Source organism: Protopterus annectens, chromosome 8.part1 (assembly GCF_019279795.1).
Source record: "Protopterus annectens isolate FY-2018-M chromosome 8.part1, PAN1.0, whole genome shotgun sequence".
Lineage (NCBI taxonomy): Eukaryota > Metazoa > Chordata > Ceratodontiformes > Protopteridae > Protopterus > Protopterus annectens.
The window spans coordinates 352,670,049-352,694,272 of NC_056742.1; the positions used below are offsets into that span (position 1 = coordinate 352,670,049).

At 35.9% G+C, this 24,224-nt stretch overlaps 1 protein-coding gene across 1 annotated transcript in view; it reads right to left on the reverse strand.

Annotated features, from left to right (window-relative positions):
- The window catches only part of LOC122810350 (carboxylesterase 5A-like), a 292,554-nt gene that overhangs the window by 9,122 nt on the left and 259,208 nt on the right, over positions 1-24,224 (reverse strand). The window contains exon 11 of the mRNA XM_044081931.1: positions 12,957-13,106. Within this exon, the coding sequence (XP_043937866.1) occupies positions 12,957-13,106 (150 nt within the window). The remainder of the gene's footprint in view (positions 1-12,956; positions 13,107-24,224) is intronic.

The following is a 24,224-nucleotide window of genomic DNA, read 5'->3' on the forward strand; positions in this document are numbered from 1 at the left end:
TGGGTGGGAATGGGATTAGGGTGGTTTACTATTGGAATTTCATATCCACTTTGGCTGACCGTTTAGAATGTCAACCTAAAATGCTGAATCTGAAATGCTGAAAAGTAAACCAAAGTGAAAAATGAATACATCGACAACCATGGATCGATGTATTCTACATAGCAGGAGGTGACGTCACTCACCTCCTGCTATGCACATTAACATACTGTTAAACTCTACAGTCTATGGTACATTAATTCTACTATTTTGCAGGGGGCTATACCCCCTGCACTCCCCTCATCCCCTTAACATTAAATATACCAACTCAGAGATTGCACTATAGGTTCATAGGTTGATACTAGGCTATATGCCCTAGGGCATTTATAAGCCTAGCCAGAGTGTGTTTGGCTTTCACCACCCTTTTAGATTAGTTGACTGTGCCTCTGTATAGTAAGTCACAGAAGATAGCCCTTTTAAGGTTAGTTTACTACAGTGAGGAAATGGGCTATTTCCCTGTTCCACACTGAACCGTGATCTTCCTGCACAGTGTCAAACCCAAATGCTTGAATTGCACTATCCATTTGCTGTAGTATAGTCGATACATTTTGGATCGACATTCTGCCGATTTGAAAACTGCAAGTCGACCACATGCCAGTCGACTGATGCAGTTTCAAGGTTTTCAGTGTAAATCAGGTAGGGTAGGAGAATGAAGTGAGCCTGAGTGGAGCGAGTAAAGCCACAAGGCTGATATGGAGTGAGTCTACAAAAACAGTTATCTCCTGTATTGGAGCCTCAGATCAGTACCATAAAGCATCAGTATCATAAAATGATTATAGATATGCCATAGGAAGACAAATGTTATCTCTTTAATGGTCTGTAGGCCAGTGTATGAATGCTTTACCTATAAATAATTTGCCATTAAAATACAGAAAGAGAGAAGGCAATTTTTTTTCTTTTGTTTAATTTGGAACTCTGTTGTATTTGGGTGGTATTGCCTTTCTGATGTGAAACTTTTTAGACATTGTAAAATTTACTCCATCAGTGATTATATGATTTTACCCACAATTGGTGGCAATGTTTCATGTTAGTAGTTTTCATCCCCTGTCATATCCATCTATCTATAGTTAGACAGCTATGTGTGTGGTTGGGTGTCTCTCTCTCTCTCTCTCTCTATATATATATATATATATATATATATATATATAGATATATATATTTATACATATATATATATATATATCTAGGGTCTATATCAGCATATCAAATGCTGAAAATGACAAATGCAATTTAATCGAACTGAAATGTTCGAAATCTCAAAAGAGTGAACTGATGGAACATCAATTTCTTTCCCAGAGAAAGAAATCGGTGTTCCGTGCAAAAAAAAAAAAATTTTTTCAATACTTTAAACACTGACAGAAGTGGAGGACTTTGCCCCTCACACCCCCCTACTTAAATATACAAACTCCAAGACTGTACCACAGTGGAGGAAATAAACTCCAATGAAGGCCCACCAATTTCTTTCTCTGGGAAAGAAATCGATGTTCCGTCAGTTCGCTCTTCTGAGATTTCGAACATTTCAGTTCGATTAAATTAAATTCGGAATTTTCAACATTTGAAATGCTGATAGGAACCCATATATAGATATATATATATATATATATATATATATGTGTGTGTGTGCCTATATGTGTGTGTGTGTGTATATATATATATATATATATATATATGTATATATATGTATATAGACATACACACATATAGGTTACACATATACATCAATACAGAGAGAGAGAGACAGCTTGAGAGATGTACCATTTATAATGTGGAACTTTAGTGGATTTGATTTATGCAGGTATTCTGTTTTGTGTATTTCTTTTGGTTTAGAAGACTAAACTTTTTTCTTTTAGATTCACTTACACACTTTCTCTGCTAAAAATATAGATGTGTGTGTTCATGATAAATCACTTTCATTCCTGTGTTTTTTTGTAGTACACGTGAATCTTTCCTTTAGATTAATTTATACTGGTTTTGGTTTCTAGTACTGTTGGTGGTCTGTTTAAGATCACACCTAGTGGGTTACAGGACTTTGTCTTTATCCCTACTATTGTGTGATCTTGACATTGGTATATTAAAGAATTTACCAGTTCTTCAGTGATTTGCAATCTCAGAGTTATTATATATACTTAGGGGGTGTGAGGGTGACACCGGGAGACTTGTACCCCTGCAATAAACACTGGTTTCAAGTTTGCATGCTCCTGGGTTATGCTCAGAGCTTGCTCAGTAACCTGTTTATATTGGGAAGGTTGATTTTCAGCTGTTGACATTTGGAGTTTTGGTGTATTTAAGTACACCCATGTTGTGTGTATGTGTCTGTGTGTCTTTCAGATTATATACACACAGTGATTGATGAACCAACTTACTGAAATGATAAATAACAGAATAACTACAAGTTAAATATACATTGTCCCCCAGGGGACAAAGCCTATCTGCTAAATATAGCTTTCTTTACAGTAAGTTAAAACAAACTCTTTTACACTGTCTACATTTTCATCAACAAATAAGTATTCATGCCATGAAGCACACTAAAAACTGATGAACACTTTCACAACTAGAAAAAATTGAATATAATTACCAAGGTTGTTTTTTGGTTATTTACATGCAGTGTGACTTAAACACCGATTCTAAATTACTGATCCTTTAATTAAACTTATTGGTACCTTAAGGTGTGTACAGTAGTATATTACGAAAGTCACAATAATTATATTTACAGGATATGTTTATGATGTTTTCTAGGATTTTATTGAGAGAATTTTACAACATATCTCTTGCTAATTTTTGTAACACTAAGGCAGTTTTGCTATTCATCATATCTGGAATTAAAGCGGGTAAAAGTTGGGAAATCTAACACTCCTGAATATTCCCTGAGTGCAAAAGTGAACTTCCTAATATTCAGTGTGAACCATCTGCCACCTTACCTGGGTGTGTTTCGGTACAAGATCTTAAATCTCCTGACTGATCTAGTTCATCAGTCCTCCAGGTGGCTGTTCAAGTAGGAGTTTGGATTTTGATGCCTGCATGAGTTTCTAGACCTATGAGACTGTCATGAATCTTTTAGAGTTGTCAGCTTCACTGAGGCAGTTTCCACTGATGGTCACAAGACTTCATCCTTATCCAGCTTGACTCTTGAACTCAGGAATTTGTTGGTGGAGTTTGTCGCCTGGTTGGACTATTACCTGGTTCTCTTCAGGCTCAGTCTTTCCCCAGTAAAGCCTTTTAATGTGGAGCTGATCAAGTAAAGAGATTTAATCACTATAAACTCAGACATTGCCAGCACAATCCTAAACCTGTTCCCAGATGAGTTCAGTGTGTAGGGTCCAGTTAAACTGCCACTGGCTTCTGACAATGCTGATGCTGGTGTTTTGGAACAGATCAGCTCAGTTAGTGTATATCCAATAGATACAATATGAAGTCCACCATGGTTTGAACATAAGATGAAGATGATGACTAGATTATGGCAAAGGCTGAAATGAAGATGGAGTATGTTATGTCTTCTTAAGGATAGTCTTGTTCTTGATAACCATTATGCTCTATATCAGGCAGTGATCTCTCAAATAAAGGTCTCAGTTGGATTTAAAGAAGTCTCTAATGCATCTGATCATTCGGGAGCACTTGTGTGTGAATGACAGGCTGTGCAGTCTGGCCTGTATATTTCCCCTGTAAAACATGAGGATGCTGTATGCTTTTCTACAGGCAAGACTGCCATGACATGATGGTCCTTTCTCCCAAATTTTTTGATTGGACATCATGGGTTATCTTGACTTATGGTCTGTGGGTTTGATTAGGTGGACTCTGAGCTCATGAATGTGGTTTCAGCAATGCATCCAACCTTTTGTGCCTTGGATCTTGGTCCTTTGAGATTGATTAACTCTTGCTTAGATTCATTAGAACTGTTGTTTAGATTGTTTACTTATCTTTGTGTACTGGGATTTTCCATCTATATTAAAAGAAGCTTAGATTACCTCCAAAAAGCCCATGTTTGGAGCCATCTTTGGATGATAACATTTTGGAGAATTACTGTCGTGTCTTGAATCTCCATTTTTTGAGAAATTATTGAGAAGGTGATTTATGTCCAGCTGCATTCATGTTTTTGCATGTTATTGGATCTTTTGTCAACCCACTTTAAGATCTAAACTTAGTATAGTGATTGCCCACGGAGTGCTGAAGGACCACCTGATCAACTTAAATATTCCATCTTGGTCCTTGTTCTTTCTGTGTCTTTTGACATTGTTGACCATGGAATTCTGATTGGATGGCTGAGGCTGCATTGTAGGTTATTGGGTACTGTCCTTGAGAGTTTTGCCACTTAACCTCTCTGGATATTCCCTAAAAGATAATGCAGGTATAAATTCTTCTGGTTTCTACTCTCTAAAATGCAGTGTGCCTCAAGTTTTGGCTGCTTTATTGTTCAGGGCATACATGTACCACTTAGGATGGTTCATGATTAGGAGTGGTATCCTGTGTCATTCTTATACTGCTGCTGCTAAGTTATGCCTGTCCTTCTCCCATTAGTCTGCTGGAGTATTGATTTGACTTAAATGTTGATTTGATGTCCAAATGTGATTTAAAACTAAGACCAAAGTTTTTCTGATATATGGAGCCATCCATCTGTCACAACTTCATCTGACTTTCCCATTGATTGCAAACAGATGAAACCAAATGGAATCTGTGTCTAGATGTTTAATGAAGGCTTTGTCTTGGATGATTGCCTGACACTGAAGAACCATTTGCAATCTGTTGCCAGAACTTCTTATTTCCATCTGAATAATATAGCTATAATCAGAAAATTTTATATACATTATATATATATATATATATATATATATATATATATATATATATATATATATTATAGTCAAAGAAATATACGGACCACCAAAGAATGCCAATCTGTAGAGTAAAAGCAACAAAGTGCGAAACAAAACTCCATGGATCCACCAGGTCGAGAATATAAGTTTTTAATAGTAACAATAAAAGTAATAAAAACAGATGAGCACTTTTGAACTAAAATAGCCCTTCTTCAGATCTAAACAAACAAACTACTAAAACCATTTATATTCATCAACTACCAATCAATTGTTCCTGAAGAATATACAACCAATAAAAACACTTGTTCCAATGTCTACTCACACATAAAGAGAATTACAGACATATATGGCTTTACTCAAAAGACTGTCAATCTCTGTGACTCAAAAAACTACTAATCCAATCAGAGATAGGAGGTGGACCATGTATTACTCATATATCAACGACCAAATAACATCATGGCATAGATTGTTCAACCAGTAAAAAAGTTTATACCAACTACATGTAAAAGATTACCTACATTGGTTGGCCTGTTCTACAACCAACCTATTCCTGAGCAAAGCATGAACCATCTGTCCAGTAAGAAAGGATATGTTTCCTAAAGGGCAACTCAGCCAAAATACTTAAAGACCATTAGGAATGAATAATAACACTAGATTAATGGGTTTAGATATATGTCATCACTTCAATACCCATATAAACAGAAGTAGATAATAAATATTTAAAAACAGTGTATTCATTATTTACTTAGATGGAATGTGCATTTCCCATATGTCAAAAGACTGATGTAATACATATACTGTAAAAAATCAATGCAGAATACAATCAAAACCAATAAAAAAGAATACACTAAACATATATACCTAAAAATATTAAAATCTGGAAATAAACAAAATAAAATATAGACAGAGTAATAAATGAACCTACCTTCCCATAGGTATAAAACTCTCCAATCGCTGCACATACATAAACTTATGTACCAATGAAGAGACATCTATGTGAAAGCAGCACAAACTGTAGCCACTGCTAAAATAACTGTACAAGCACTGCAAAACATTGCCGCTAATCTATTAAATGATGAAATAACCCATTAAAAGTTCCATGATTATTATATGTCAAGCACGATGTACGGAATAGGCCATACAAAGTATCTCTTAATCACAAAAGAAAACCATAAATACCTAACCAATAATAATAACACAACCATATTGTATAAAACCAATATTCTAATTCAAAGGTACAGGGAAGTGAAATGCCAAGCACCAATCAACATTCGTTTCAACATATACAACTAATAGGAGTGAAAATTAAGCACCTATCACAGAATTCAAAGAGCCTCATAAGTATTACTGTAGCTCAACAACAGTTGACCTATCTATAAAATACTTACTACCTCCAGTCAAAAAGAAATAAAAGCACTGATAGTTACAATTCATATGAGAAGTATAACAACCCAACACTGTACAGATCCAAGTGAAACCATTCAGTAACTAATACTCCAATGAAAAGATAGAATCAATCGTGATTTATATAGGTTCATTCTTTGTGCAGAGAATCGCAAAGTAAGTCACAAAATTGCTGTGCACTTAATTGAGTTTATAGATCAAAAAACAGCCCATGCAAGCAAATTGTGACCCATTCACTACTAAAATTCAACCATATAGATTGTGCCTGTTTGTAACTAAGAAGTCAAGGATTAACAACAGCAAGAACAAACACTTCAAGACTTTTGATTATTCTGAAATGATCAATAGAAAGAGGTTATTAAAGTTGCACATCAAACAGCATTACCCAAAACAAATATTAAACATTTCATAAAAAGTGCAACTATTATTATTAAAGACATATCCTAGACCTGGTGGATGCATTGAGTTTTGTTTAGTAATACATATATGTATATATATATATATATATATGGGTCTACGACTAATGGCCGAAACGACGATTGCCCGACGGGATATTCACCGACGCGAGATGACCGACAGGTAAGTTTACCGACAGGGTTATTTGCCGACAGCGGAAAGACCGACAAAGGAATGTGCGATCGCGACCCGGTAAGTGTGCGACGGTGACGGAGTTAGGAGCGGTCAGGTAAGTGCTCGAGAATGTGGGATGTCGGGTTAGGCTGTGGGAAAGGTGAGTGTGTGTTTGTGTCGGAGGTATGGTTCGGGTAAGGTAAGTGTGTGTTAGTGACGGAATGTAGTTTAGGGACGGGTAAGTGAGTTAGGGTTAGGGTGCAGGTAGGTGATGTGTGTGTTAGTGTCGGAGCTTGGGCTGGGGTGGGTTAAGTGAGTTAGGGTTAGGGTGCAGGTAGGTGATGTGTGCGTTAGTGTCGGAGCTTGGGCTAGGGGTGGGTTAAGTGAGTTAGGGTTAGGGTGCAGGTAGGTGATGTGTGTGTTAGTGTCGGAGCTTGGGCTGGGGTGGGTTAAGTGAGTTAGGGTTAGGGTGCAGGTAGGTGATGTGTGCGATAGTGTCGGACCTTAGGGTTAGGGTTTGGGTCAGGGCTAGTGTGTATGCTATGTAGTGTAGTGTGTTGTTTACTTTCCGTGTGTCGGTGTACTGATGTTCGGTGTTTTGCGTTGTCGGGTTTGTGTGATGTCGGTAATTTGGTGTCGGTGAGTTTTGTGTCGGGGAATCGTCGTGTCGGTGTTTAGAAGTAGACCCATATATATATATATATATATATATATATATATATATATATATATATATATATATATATATATATATATATATATATATATACATACATACATACATACATACATACATACATACACACACACGCAATCGATCGGCTTTGGAATTTGGGCTTAATGCTGAATCATACACTGCTAATTCATACACTGCTATTCTCCCATTTGGATGACCAAAAAACCCAATATATTGGGTTTTTGGATTGTGATCAGACTTGCAGGGGATGAAAAAAAACTCAGTAGCCAGATTGTTGATTGGCATTGCTCAAAAATGTCATGCCATGCCTGTAATGCATGATTTATCCTGGCTGCTGGCTGTAATCAAATGTAAATGAAAGATTCTTACATTCACCTTCCATGCCCCACACGACCAAGAGGTGTTGCATTCTTATACCCTTGTTTCTCCATTCAGGTCAATGGGTAAGGAGTTACTAAGTATTCCAAAGGCTCACCTTAAAACTTCTGGCAGGGTTTCATTTAGTTACCTTGATGTGGCCCTTTGGAATCACATAATCTGCTGATTCAGGTATGTGAGATGAAGTGTGCCTTTAAGCATTCCGTATATTATCATCTGTATAAAAGAGTCTTGCAAGCTGTGGAGAGGTTATGCTCTTTCAGAATTTTACATTTTTAGTGGACAGTTTTCATTATTTTTAAATATTTTATTTTTTTTTATTTTTATTAATGGTAGATACAGAACAGACACTTTTCCTTGTACTGCTCCATGTTTTTATTGTACAATGCCAAGGTATAAGCATTTTCATACATTTAAATAAATAAGTAAAATCCCCTTTTATACTAAATGAACATAAACACCAGGAAACAGCTTTGTGCTGCAACACAGCAGGGTACAATTATTTGAGCCCCAGCTCTTTGAAAGTCACATGCAAAAAGGGACAAAACTGCTGACTTTTATTTTGTGTGGGGCACACCCTCACATTCTCCATACAGGGAGTTTTGTACCTCTTGCACCCCCTTACTTAATGTAATCCTTGCTAGATTAGCAGCATCTCAAAGAGAGTTAGAGACTTTAGAAAACAGGACCTTGAAAGAACTGAGACTCATATAATTATATTGGTATCACTGCCACAACCATTTAATTCAGACCTCCGATATATATATACAGTTTCCTTTCATTTTGTTATGCTGTCAAATTGGGTTTTGATACATCACCAAAGATTTACAAAACTTGATTTAATGATCCTGGTGGACTAAGTCCAAAATACTGAAGATAAGGCTTGGCCCCTGCAGGACCTGTGTTAGCTGTGGTAGCTTTTAGACAGGCTCAGCTGGTTTTGGCAAAGCACTTTTTTACTCCCAACTTCATCTTAAAGCCTTCTTGCTCAGTGCTCTACATCCATGCCAGGCCTGTCAGCCTCTCTCTGTTCCCACAGAGACTTACTCTGATGCAGCCAGGGCTGGTACTGGATCCTAAGGAGCCCTGGGAGTCTTGGCAATCCCCTTCAGTCAGGGGTATTTTAGCTTGGGCCTACTTGTTACTTACCTCTCCCAGTGAAGTGTCACATTCACATCCATAAGGTAGGTGTGCAATGGGGGGAGGTGTCATATCCGCTGCCTTCACTTCAGCTGAGCTATGCCCATCACCCTTTCCATCCCTGGACTAAGTCTCCTTTTTAATTTCTCCAAATCTTTTGGATTTCTAATACCATGATGGGAATGGACCCCATTCCTAAGTCAAAGTATGAATAAAGTTCATAAAATTAGTATTGTTTCAATCTTTTATATCAGCCAGAAGTGCTCTTCACAGCACCCGTAATGTGCCCAGTAATGACTACTTCTGTAATTCGTAAGGAGTTACATGTATTGGTAACATATCTAAATACAACTGTAGATTCTTTTTTATAAGTCCCATTGTTCCTGCTACTGTTGGAACTGTCTGGGCATCTTTCTTCCACATTGATCTTGTTTTTGCCTACAAATCCCAATATTGTTTGACTTTGTGTTTCTCTGTATGCAAGACACTATAGTCACTGGGTGTAGCAATTTCAATGAGCAATGCTACTTTTGTCTTCTTTTCATGGATCACTATATCTGTTTTTCTCGCATCCGTCTTTTAAACTGTTGGCAATGGGTGATCCCATGTGATACAGACTTCATCATTTTCTAGGATGCTTTGTGGCTTATGCTTCCAGTGTTTTTCAGCAACTTCAGTATTACAATGTTGCACAATCCTTAGTGCAACAGTCTTGCTACATTATTATGCCTTTCAGTATACAGTCCTTCTGCCATTAGTATAACACAACCAGCAACAAGGTGTGCAACTATTCCAATTCTGTTTTATAAAACCTAAATTTATCTGTGTCTCCCACATGTTCAATGAACTTTGTAAACCAATATGTACATAGTCCACTGTTTTGGGCCGCCAATATTAACTTTCCATCTTTTGGTTTGAATTCACCTCTCCCTAACCATTTATGCATTCGATCCTTATCAACATGAGGTTCTTCCAGGAGTTTTCTATACTTGCAACTATATTTATGCATTTTCCACATTTTTTGCATTCTCATCTGATACTTTACCTTATATTCTTTCTTTTGTTTTTTGGCACATTCAGTTGTTGCCCGATTTTTATCTACTTCTGGTTTGATTTCCATTCCCACTTAATGTCAGTATGCTTCTGCTAGACTAAGAAGGGAAGTTATCTTAGATTTATTCTCATCATGTTTCAAAACTTTCACTATATTTGGGTCTTGTGAGGTTAACAGATGTGTATGCAGTCCCACAATTACAGATCTATACATGTAATTAATTTCAAGTAGGTCCATATCCCCTTCAGAACAGGAAATATATAATCTGGGTATACACTGATTTTTATAAATCATTTGATGAGCATGAAGCATCCTTCTTGTTTTCCCGTCTAATCTGTCCAATACCATTTGGGCAAGTCAATCACCCCAAAACTGTAAGTTAAGACAGGAAGAGCAAATTGGTTTATAGTTTGGATTTTGTTCCTAAATGTCAATGCTGTTTTCAGGATTAATTTAAGTCTTCTAAAATATTCCTTACTAAGTTTTATTTGCATTTCCTCATGTTTTATTGTTGATCCTTCATCAGTTCCCAAATATTTATACACTCCCTTTTGCTCAAGTTCTTTTATATCACATTCTTCTCCCAAACTGATGTTTTCTTGGTGCTGCAGTTTTCCTGCTTTAAAAGTTGCTTTTGCAGATTTATCAAGACCAAATGACATTTTTATATCATCTAAAAAAGTTTTGACTACTTGCAGTTGTGCTTTCAGTTCCTCATCTGATAAGCTATACAGTTATAAATCATCAACAAAGAGAAGATGAGAAGTCTTTACACTTTGTCGCTTTCTGTGAGTCAAATTATAGCCATGACCTAATCTGTTAAGCAGACAGCTTAGTGGGTTAAGGGCAAGAGAGAATAGCAGAAGTGACAGGGAGTCACCCTGGAATATCCCCCTTTGGATTTTTATCTCTGGAATAATAATTTGTCCTTTATCATGGCTTAACTGCAAAGTGGGTTGTCACTGTTTCGTGGTTGCTGTGATGTAATTTATCAGTGTAGGGTGTATCTTATACATTTTTAAGCACTCTTTTATCCATGAATGTGGGATACTGTCAAGTGTTTTTTTAGTAGTCAATCCATGCCATACTTAGATTTTTCCCTTTTTTACAGTTCTCCACTATGACTTTATTTAACAACAAATGATCCTTTGATCCATATGACTTTCTTTTATTGCCCATTTGTTCTATTGCCAAAATTGAGTTTTCTTCTAACTGACTATAAACTTTGTCAGCATCAATTCCAGTCTGTAGTTTATATGTCATCGGAAGGAAATTTATCAGTCTATAATTTTTAAGTAACTTGCAGGTTCACTCTTAAGTAGTAGCATTATTTTTCCTGTTGTTAGCCAGGTTGGTATTTGTTCTGGGTGTGCATATAAATATTTCTTACTCATGGCTAAACCTTCATGCAAAGATGTTAATACTTTTAACAGGAAGTTAGGTGCATCTAGGCCTGGGATTTTCTAGTTGGAGGCTTTTCTTAACTTTGTTTCAATCTTTCTGGCTGTTGATTCATTCCATTCCATATCCTGTACCTTTGAACTTCTTATTCTTTCTTTTACTTCTATCCATTAAGCATCTTTATGTTCCACAGGAGCTTCATAAAATACTTCTCCAAAATGTATCTATTTTTTTCTTTTTTTTACGTACATGCATACATACAGATATTTCAAGAACAGGCATTAATGGCCTTCTAGCTTGCCAAGATATCAAAACACTTGTTCCCATAATAAGTGTCCAGGCTGTTCTTAAAAATATCTGATCTAGTACTTGCTTTAATGTAATTTGGTAATCTGTTCCAAGCATCGGCTATCTATCAGAGAACCAGTTAGTACACTTCTCATTCCTATAGAACCTTCTACACAGGTTATCTGATGATTCTCTAGTACTTTTTGATAACCCCAAACATTCCCAGAGGTAGTTGTCCCAAAATGCCCTATATTCCCGAATAAGATCTCCTCTTAGATATCTGTAAGAGACACTGTACAAGTTTAGATATTTTAGTCTTTAGTAATAACTTAAATGTTCACATCCATGGATGCTCTTGGTATATTTCCAGTGTACTTATGCTTGTTTTCTTATACGGGTAAGTAGTAAGCTATGGTGGAGGGCTGAACAGCAGAGCCTCAAGATAACAAAAAGTATAATGAACTATGAGTGCATGTGTTTGTCTGTTCTAAGTGCGCTCAGAAATATCTAGTCTGTGGTTATGCAGTAGAAAGTGGAGTATTTCTAAGCTGAATTTTGAGAAAACTTAAGATCAAACATTAAAGTATCTTAAGGAATTCCATTGAGTATATTTGGTTTTGACTAAAGGGTATGTCAGCTAACAAAAATCTGAATCTTTGAATTGTTGAACACATTTCAAAAGTCTAATTAGATGTTACTTTACTCTTTTGCAGTAGTAAGTTATATTCAGATTTCTTGCAGCCATGAATTGTGGTAAACCTGTTTTGTAAGATTAAGAAACTCTGCCAGGAATATCATTCATATAGGACTGGATTCAACATCATCTGTAATGTTGTGTTTCCCTGCCACCCCTTGCCATGTATGAGAACTTAGTCACCCACACTCTGTACATAATTACTTATTGCATGCTGAGATTTGTGTCTGCTGCCTTAAAGATCGAGCTTTAATGATCATATTCACAGTACTACTATCAGTAGCTGATATAAGCATCTGAAAATACTGGTAAAATTATAAAGCTGATAAAATTAAACCATTATGTTTGTGAAATGGTTTATAAACTCTTTTGTAAGACTGCTGATGGTTTATTGTGCACGGATACCTTCTGTTATTGCCTGAATAATATACCTTTTAAAAATAAATTTCAGACTCGGTATTTAATATTTAAAGGAAAATTACTTACCATACAATATCATTTCTCCAGTTAAGAAAGGCATACCAAAAACAAAGCCAATCTCATCCGCATGATCAGATTTTACAAAGGCTGGTCTCCTAGCTGCAAATATACTGGGACGGTGCTGGAACTCATAAAAATATACTGGGTGGCAAGCATCTTAAAAAAAAAAAAGTCATTAATCACAACATAATACTGGAGCATAAAGCTACAGTGAACATCAGCAATTACATTTACAAAAACAGATGTGTTTACATATAAGACATGGATATGACAGCTTTTGTTTTTTTGGACTCTTAGATTACCTCTCTTCATACAGTTGAATCACATTATCACTGCTATATCTTTTTAAGATTTTTCACTTGCATGTTCTCCTCTGTTTTCTAACAAATATTTAGTGGAACTTCTTTGGACTGGTTATTTCAACTGTATCGAGCTCTTACTGACCATTAACCATTATGTCATCCTGTTTTTTTTTTTTTTTTTATTTGTTTAACCTGAGAAGATGTGGCATTACTTCATGTCAAACACTTCCATGCGATATTTATAGTTCAGAGCTATTGATTATAGTTCACTTCTTATGGTCTCGACTACTTTTCCCCACCATAAGCCAGATATCAGGCAAGCATTGAGCTTTGAACACATTTTCCCAGTACAGGAAAAACATTCATACTTTTCCTGTTTGGTAGTGTTCCACCTATTTGGATTTTGTTCTGCATATTTATCATAAGCTCCACTGTTCTCACTGTCTTGTTGTATCAAAGACATTAATGTTTTCCCTTTTACCTGCTTTCTTTTGCAGACTTACTGCTTCCATTACATCTTAAATTAAAGTATTCTATGAAGAAAATTAGATGTAGCTATATGAATACTGCAAAGTTCCTTCTGATGACAAAAAGGTTGCTGTACAGCCATTCATACCACTCAAATATGTTTGGTTCTGACTCATATTTTTGATACAGTTAGTCAATAATGCTAGACATCAGAATTTCATAGCTATGGTCTAGAAATTCATGCTGATACAATGTCTTTTGTAGTATTATCTTTTTAAGTGAATTAGAATAATTAACAATTGTCTCTGATGTTGGTACTTCCCACCATTATTTTTGGCTTTGTCTAGAATTCTTCATAGGTTCATAGATTAATTCTAGGCTAACAGCCCTTGTGAGCCATTTTAAACCTAGCCAATTAACTCATGTGAGAATCAAACCTTGCACCTTGTGTCTGTAAGGCAATGCCAAACTCAGATGCTTGGGGAATCAAACCCTGTACTACAGGAAGTAGTTTAACAGCTCATAGACAATCTTTTGTGCCAACTCCCAGACAAAATCTTTGGTGATACATTAGTACTAGGCTAACTGCCCTTGTGGGCCATTTTAAGCCTAGCCAACTACTCCATGTGAAAATCAAACCCTGCATCTTGTGTCTGTAAGATAAACACCTTAACCATTATGCCAGCCTCGAATAAAAAAAGTTTAGAGGTATGTAACAGATTCTACTGCAGTAAACTGCCACTGCATGTTGTGGTATAAATATATGGTATAAATATTTTTGTAGTTGCTAAAAGTGATGTCATTTCTGGTTCTAGCCTATTAAATCCTTCAAGCCCATCATACTACCATCATTGTTGCTATATCTACAACACACTTCTATTTGGGATGTTATGTTAAAAGCCTAATGCATTTTACACACACACACACACACACACACACACACACACACACACACACACACACACACACACACACACACACACACACACACACACACACCAGCACAGTCATACAGATACACACAGACACTAAGCTGTTAGAAAAGAGTGAATATCAATCCTTTATGTTCCCGTGAAGCATATCTGATTTATTTATTTATTATTTACCTTCAGGTAATATATGCTGAATTATAAATCTCACATTAAGATTGGGGTCCATTCTCAAATAATTATGCAAACATTTTGTTCTTATGGTGGGACTACTACGCATACACAAAAGTATAGATTAGCCTAAAAAGAATGATCTGTGTTCAGATTACAAGACTTCATTTCAGCCAGGGAATACTTTTATTTTGCTGGAATCATTTCTTAGTGTGGTTATCATGAGAATCTACCACTGTTAGCACAGACTGTTGTGTTTACATGCTGACAGTGATTTGCTTGCCCCAATGATGACATTTGGGATGTTTTCCTCCTTGATCCTTTGCAAGGAATAAAGTGTTCATTGAGTTTACAGGACAAATGATTTATGAAAAAAATCATCATATGTAAACTGATTACAAATGAGTAATACCTACCTGGAGCAAAATGGAAAGAGGTTTATTGATTTTTGCAGGAGATGCCCTCTCTACAATCCCATATGTAGGACTTTACCCCCCTACTCTTAGCTTGTTTATATTAACTTCATTGTGGAACTACCTGGGGTGAGAGAAGAAATACTCTAACAGGGTCTAGACAGTACATGCATGAACCTGATCTGTTAGTTAGATATAATCTAACCTAACTAGGATAGTATATCCTAACTAAAACAGGATATAAATATGATCCAGTTTATTCAATTATTTTTTTTTCATTTATAGAATCTATGCTGACTGCATGTAAGAAAACTATCCAGTAATTAATAGTGATATTCTTGGGGAATACCCTGAGATCAAAAATGAAATATTTGTAAGACAAGAGACCTGTAAATAAATTCACAGTTAGTAAAATGTGAAAAAATGACATGATTTTTGTGTAGGATTATATTAATGGGTCTTTGGGTATATAATCTTGTTTACCTTTAACCTCAATCCTTGTGTGTGTGTGTGTGTGTGTGTGTGTGTGTGTGTGTGTGTGTGTGTGTGTGTGTGTGTGTGTGTGTGTGTGTGTGTGTGTGTATGTATTTACACAAATAAGAAATATGTTTTTGAGTTGATGTGATTAGGAAAATATGGACTTTTACATCTTGCAAGAGTACATTGGTTTGCATCATTGTGACAGCACACTCAAACAAAATGCATAGTGCAGTGTGTGCAGGTAATTCTGTGGTTCTGCCTACAGCACTGCTCCATGCTTCTAGTCATACTTTGGTGCATGGATGTCATCATGCAACTCATATACTGTGGACTGCAGGAGCTATGCAATGAGACTTACTGACAGCTTAAACAGGCAGTCAGTATCTGTGAGCATGAAGTGAAGTTAGAGCAAGACTATTTTCGGCAGAACAATTGCACAACATTGAGCAATACTAAATAAAGGTGTAATACAGTGGCCTCAGTCCTTAAATTTTTAAAATGATACTAAATATAAATAACCTTCTGATAGCATATTTTATTTATTCTATTTTATTATATTTGCATCTGTTTACCAGGGTAGTCCACTGATCAATACTGACCAATTTCAGGTTCAGTCTGGGTGAAATACAAAACATTTCACAAACAAAAATACAGAAATGTAAGCAATAACAAAGTAGTTCAGACTAATTACGTAGAAAAAAAATGGTGTATATACATTTTTAGTGAACAAGCACAGTGCAACATACAATCAAGGAGAGTGTAACATACAATGTGTACATTATTTTCTAAAGTGGGTCAATCTTGAGAGAGGAGAAGAGATTCAGAAAGGAGGTAGGTTGGGTGATGTTTCCTGTGTTGAAGCCAGAAGTAAGCAATAACCGAGATGAATTACATAGAAATAACTGTGTGTATACATTGTAGTGAACAAACACTAAAGATGATGGTGGGAGAAGTGGAGTAAATATGAAGTTCACAGGTGCAGTTAGCTTATATAACTATATAGTCAAATATTACATACTACAAAGTGGTATAACACGATCTGATCCTGTATATGTAACAGGAAGGAAAGAAAGAAAACAAATTGTTATGACAGTGTCAGTGGTTCAGCAGGTAACACACTCATGTCTGATGCTGGGAAGATAAGAAGACTGTGCGTTCTTGCCCCCCATCAGCTGTTTGAAATTATGTCTCATCAATGACACTGAAGTGCAGCTTAAGGGTAGGGGTCATGTACTCCTTAGTTACCATCCTTCAAATAGTTGTTATACAAGATTCTATTTCACTGTCATGATGGTACCTCTGATGGTTGCAGAATATCCCACAGTGATTATTAAAAAGAATATTGGAATATCCCTGATAATCTGGCAGAATTATCCCTGTTCAGTGGGATCACCTCCCCAGGTCTCCTCTAAAAAAGGGAGATGCCTGATATGACAAGCGTGGTCAACATAAACAATTAAATAAATAAGTCATAAGTTTAATTGCTAGAATAGGTTTATATGACAGTGAACAAAAGGAGCCAGTTCTAAAACTGTGGTTTCACGTTTTAGTCCACTAGGTGGAACAGCGGACAACTAATGGAAAATAGGAAAAGTGACAACAAGACTAAATAGAGCTGGAAAAAGTAATCTATATCCTCTGAACAGCGTTTATATCACATTATCGAAAGATGAAAATAGTGAACGCTATTTCGTGGAACCTAAAATATCTAAACCACATAATATCTAACATTCAGAACAGCAAATTCTTTCCTTGGGAAAAAAAAATTGCTATTCTGAAACACATACACACAACACAAGCACACCTAAAACAACATCAATACACACACATACACTTATAATCCTACAACTAACCCTACACTAAACTATACATACACTACTATCTATCCACTTACCTTAACCCAAACCCTAACCCTAAGGTCTGTCACTATCGCACACTCACCTAACCCGCGCCCTAACCCTAACTCACTTAATCGGCCCCTAAACCTAATTCACCTAACCCGCACCCTGCCCTAACTCACCTAACCCATGCCCTAATCCTAACAACCACACAATCACACACTTACCTGAACCCGACCCATAAATCTCCACCACAACGCTGAAAATAGGGAAGCCACAGAACTGGCCAACTGAATTCTTTCCCTTGGAAAGAATTCAGTGTTCTGCAGCTTTGCTATTTTTAGCATTCAATTAAAAAGGGTTGATATTAGAACATTCGCAGTTTTAAAACTTCGATGTTCTGATATAGACCCTCTGAACAGAGATTGAAAATATCTCCACATTAAAAATAAACACATTCCTGAATATTTCAAAAGCATTTTATGGCTTGGTTGAAAATGTATTAGCATAAGAGAGGATGGAAGAGCTGTAAAATAATAATGGTAATTAGCAAAATAGTAAACATGTCTTATTTTAGTTCTTAACTGTGAAAGATGGTCTTTAAACATCCCTGTATTTCATTATCTGCTAAGATGGTTGGACAAGTCAGGAAACAACACTTAAAAGAAATGGGTTCAGAGTTATCTGTGCATTTATTTTAGAGATAAGTATGACAGTCATGAAAGGGCCTGAATATGAAATGCAAAGAATGCGGAATGAAATCCAAAATGACTGCACAGCTAATTGTTTATATGGAGTCTATATAATATAATCAAAAACAGTATTAGTCGAATGCTTATTAGCTAAACATTAATAAGTGAAAAGTCTAAATGTTGAACGGACATTTCAGTGAAATATTTCGCTGGGGAAAACAACCAGTCAGCCGTTATTGGGGATTTGCCCTTTTCCCCACTGTAGTGCGATCTCAGAGTTGGTATATTTACTTTGGGAGGTGTGGGGGGGGCATAGCACACCATTAGAGTGGGTTTTAATTGGTGATGTTTTTGTGTAGTTCACTGAGCTGGCCAGCTGGTTTTTAACCCAAGAAAAGCTGTCACTGAAACGTTCATTCGACATTTAGGGTTTTTGCTTATTAGTGTTCGACTAATAAACATTCAACTAATAGTGTTTTTGATTATATGATATAGACCTGTTTATATGTTTCTTATTAGACTGTTCACAATGTCATAGTTGCTATACGAATGCAGGTTCTTCAAATACTCTGGTGATAATAAGCTGAGATGGGCACTTTAATAATGTAGATACACTGACACTTTCCATGTCTGCCTCTGTAAGACAAGAAAGATGTTCTGTTGCACTCAGTATAAATGTCATATTTCATCCAACATAGCATAATCAGCTGGGAATGTGCATCCAAATTGTTTGGTACATTCCCTGTTATGAAGATTCATTGTTAAGTATAATTTGATATTAAATTCACTCAAGTAAATTGATTCTCAAATATGTTTGGGAAGAATATTTCAGAGTTCAGGCATTCACTGGGATATTTATCCATTCCTTGCACAAACATTAAAATGATCTTAAAAATAAATAAATAAAAACCTTCAGTTATAATATCCCTGGTATCCATTACATATTGTGGGGTGTAGTTGTTATTGTACATATTCATAATTTATGCTCTAATGGTTTACAAAGGTCATTTGAAGAAATGATACAACTCTTAATCTTTCTTTATGGTTAAAGGTTTTAACATCCCTAATTGTCTTATAATCGTTATAACCTCAGAAGAAGAATTATATTCATTAATTGCATAGGCAGTTTAGTAAAGTTAGTATTAAGATCTCTTCTGTGGAGTATTGAGTATTCCTTAAAGCACTGTACATGAGAGTGTAATAACAATGTTTCCAAACAAGCCAAATGTATTCAGTCTGATGAATGTGTTCTTATCATTTTCATACCATTTCTGAAGAATGCTACAATATATTCCATAACGTTGTCACAGTTATGTTATCAAAGCGCATGCTTAAAATGTTTTATGCTGTTTATCCTTATATAATTCTTGTAACACTCTTGGAGCAGTTTATTAAATGGAATGTACATTATATGTGGTTGCAAGGCTGGAAACAGTCTATCATAGTCAGAGGCACTAATTTGTATTTCTCAAAAAATGAAATCCAGTTTTCAAAAGTTGAAATCTGGGAATTATATCCCTGATTTTAAATGCATTTTCATTTATTTCCATGTTTGCAATCAAATGTTCATGCTGTCTTCATTACCTCTATCAGCAATACAAAAATTGAAGCAGTCCCTTACACTAAATAAGTAAGCGTACATACAGATGATAATCTATACTTTTACTATCACATATACACACACACACACACACACACAAAAACCTACATCAAAAGTTTGTACCCTATACAAAGTGAAGCCTTTCCTGACTAATTTTGCCAGAAAAAATATTGCTTTATCTCTCCTTCTTCCCATATTCCTATACTCTGCCCTTATCCTTACTAATCTACAATCCTCCCTACTTATGTTTGTTTTATATAATTATTTTTGTTGTTTGAAGGTGAATTTTATCTCTAAAGAGGGACTCTGCTATAGGGGTCGCATGTGCCTCTATGCAAATTCAGTTTTATATTGGTAACTTGATTTTGTTTTTCTTTCAACTATTTCAAAATATTGTAGTTCCTATTTATGATACCTTGGTGATATATTTATTTTATGGAATGGAACTAGTCTTCAATTGTTAGAATTTCTAAAATTTTTAAATGGTAGTACTAACTTTTTTGAATTTACTCACAATTTTTCTGGCAAAACTATTGACTTTTTGGATGCTACATTAACTGAGAATTCTGTCTTGAATTGTTTTTCATCAAATGTGTTTAGAAAATTTACTTTTCCAATTTTTATCTACACTTTCAAAGCAACCAGCCATTTAATCATAATGTTAGGCTAGTTAAAGGGCAGATGGTTTGACATTCTAGGCTTTTTTTCTGATAGAAGTATTTTTGAATAATAATTGAGCATTTTATACACAATGTTCAGTAAAAGGGAGCTAATGATCATAAAACATTGTATCTGCTTTATTTTCTGAAAGAAAATATGTGTTTCCCACCCTTCTAAGATAGTATAGTCCAGTCCAGAACAATTCTTCTAGTTCAGATAATCCTGATTATATTTTAGAAGAAAAACTACAGGAGGGTGAACTACAAAATTCCTCCCAATTCATAAGGGTGGGGTAATGAAACCAGAGGCTCCTACTATGGCAAAATGGGTCGATAATATTATTCTTACCTACAGTTCTGAAATAAATACAATTAAAGACATATTTCAAAACCATTGTGATATTTCAACCCATTTTGACAACGCCAAAGAACTAGTTGATTATAGCCCTTATTAAATATTCAAAAAGGAGTGGAATATTAAGAGGAGACTTGAGATGAGTGGTTCTAATTATCATTACATGCTGACCAACAATTTCACTAGAAAGTGTGGGTTTTGCAGTCACAACTGTGACAACAATGGTGACATCTTAGAAAAGATTTCTAACATAACCTCCCTTCCTATTTCAAATTGTGTAAATAGAACTTTGGTTTACACAACTACCAGTTTTACTTGTGATGTGTTCTATATAGGTAAAACAGAATACTCTTTAAATAATGAATGTATGAACATAATTATGCAATCCATCCACCCATCAAAAAAAGTATTTGGTTATTGAAAAAATTAAAGTTCAACATTTGGCAGGTAACTGGGAAAAACTATTTGGAATGGAGGGAGTTATGGAGGGAGATAAAGATCCTGTGACCCACCAGGTTTAAATGAAAGAGTTAATAGTAGATATATCTTGAAGAAGAGGGAGTTCATGTGAGCATTTAACTTGTGTTTGTTTATTTTTTCTTGATGTCTCAGTGTGGGGCAGGCTACTTTGTTTTTATTATGGTAAAGTTTTTTTTTTTTTGATAAGCTTCCTGATTGTAATTATTAATTAACTAATGTGACTATGAGTTCACTGTTTAAGTGATTAAATAGTGGATGAGCTCGTGATTCTGAAGATGTCAAACTTTTGGTTAAAGTGCTTAATCTCATTGCAAATAACTTTATATTAACATTGTTGTTCACCTTTGTTCTTGGAGCATTATGTCATACCTATTTTTGTTAGTTGTTTTTTTTTATATATATATATTTTCTTATAAAGTAAGCAGGGGCCATTAATACTCTTAGTTTTTATTTTATATATAATTTTGAATATTTTTGAAATGTAGATTAAAATATATGTTATTCACTTTATGATGAAAATAAAGAAAATATATTTTGGACAGGATTTTAGCACTGTATGGATACTTTGGCGTAGTAGATATGAAGGATCCTTGTACAATAAAATGTTCCGCCTGTAGTGGAGGCCCATGGGATATATGCAAATGACACATTAAGAACATCAAGTGATTCAGCTGCATGGCTTCTGAATGTCCATTTCTTTTTTACTTTCTATGTTTTATGGTTACATTCAGGCCAATGAAGTCAAACCCCACTAGCTGTGGGCATGCATGTTTTGGCATTTTTATTGACATCATCAGCACATGGTAAGTGCTAATTTGACTGGCTTTTTGGCTATACTTCATAAATAAAGGGTCTTTAAACCCAGCTGCTCATAAAGATGAAGTCAATAAAAAGGCCAAAACATGCATGGCCACTGCTGGTGGAGTTTGGCTTTATTCACCTGAATGAAACCATAAAGACTTAAAAAGTAAAAATGTCATGGACATTCAAAAGCCATGTAGTTGGAACACTTGATGTTTGGCATCTACTTGTCAGAAGTCCTGGCCAACATGGAGGGACTCTGACTGACCAAGTTCACAGACGACTGCAAGCTGGGAGCCATTATTAACTCCCCAAGTGATATAGGTATCCTACAGAAAGGCCTCACTGAGACCAATGACTGGTGTCAAAACCATGGCCTTAAGCTTAATGCCAAAAAATGCGTCATCATCCCCTTTGGGGAAAAACTAATTTCCACTAATTACCACATTGATGGGAACCCACTGAACACTGAAGGCATTATAAGAGATATGGGGACACAGGCTGACAGCAACCTCTCCTTCAACCACCACATTGCCACTGTGATCAGAAAGTCCTATGTGGCATATCTCATTACCAAGGGTTTTGCATCGAGGAAGAAAGAGGTCATCAAGAGCTCTTTCACTGTCTGAGCATACTGCATTTAAGTTTGGATGAGATTTCCGGATGCATAGGCAACAGGTTGACCCTCTTGTAGAATGACTGCACCTAGATCAAATTATGAAGCATCACATGAAAGAGTAACTGGTTTGTGAACATCACAGTATGTGCAAGTTGGTGGGCTGGCAATTCTCTGTTTCAGGACATCAAATGCTGTCTGGTTTTGTGCCAACCATGACCAGGATATGTCTTTATGTGTCACCTCTTTGATTGGTGCTGATATTTGGTTCAAGTCTGGAATGAACTTACCTAGCTAGTTAACAATGCCAAGAAAATGTTGCAGGGCTTGAACATTGTCTGGAGCTGGAATCTCGAGAATGGCTGTTTGCTTGGAAGGGTCTGGTCATAAGCCTGAACTGGTAAACAAATGACCAACATAAGTGACTCCTAATAACCTGAATTTGAATTTCTGAGGATTTAGCATAAGATTCACTTCACAAGCTCTTTCCAATCCTTCCTGAGGTTTCTCTCATGCTCAGCTTCACCATTACCTCTTACTAGTGTATCATCTACTGTAATAGCACACAGATACCGAGAAAATATTTGCTCCATTGCACGTTGAAAGACTTCACTGGCAGAATTTATCCCAAATGGCATTCTGAAAAATCTGTACCTGCCAAACAGAATGAAGATTTTTGGTCAAGCAAAATTTGCCAAAATGAACTTTTTGCATCTAAGATAGAAAAACAGTAGCGTTTGGCATCAGAGCTGCAACTTTTTTGACTGTGCGCATTGGATGATGAGGTCTTTTCAGTGCCTTGTTCAAATCTCGTGGATCAATACATATTCTGATATCATCTGAGCTTTTTTTATGGGCTAACACCATGGAGGATACACATTCAGTCGGTTCATATACTGGACAAATCACACCTTGTTGCACTATTTCATCTAGCTCGGCTTTGACTCTGTTCTGGATAGCTACTGGAACTTTCCAGGCTGGCCTGACAACTGGGCTGACATCTGGGTCTAACTTCTTGGAGTACACAACTGGAAGCTTGCCTAGTTTGTCTTCGAATAGATCAGCATAGGTAGAGAAAATATACTGTGCAAAATTAGAATAGTGGTCTTTTAAGCTTACATGGTGGACTTCTTATTAAATGAAAGCATTCCCATTTTCAAACTGTCACTGAGCCCTAATAATGACTGTACATGCCTTTTGACCACATAAAATAACAAGTCATAGCTTCTCCCAGCAGAGTAATATGAAAGCTCTACTCTGCCTTTGGTTTGACTTTCTTCACCACCATAAGCAACAAGCTTTGCACACTTTGCCAAATCAAGGTATTCACCACCACATAGTCTAGCAAGTGTTTCTGCAGACATAACATTTAACTTTGTACCTGTGTCAAATTTGAGCTCTATGAAAAAAACATTTATCTGAACAATGCAAAATACTTCATTCCTTGCCCATAAATCTACTGAAAAATCT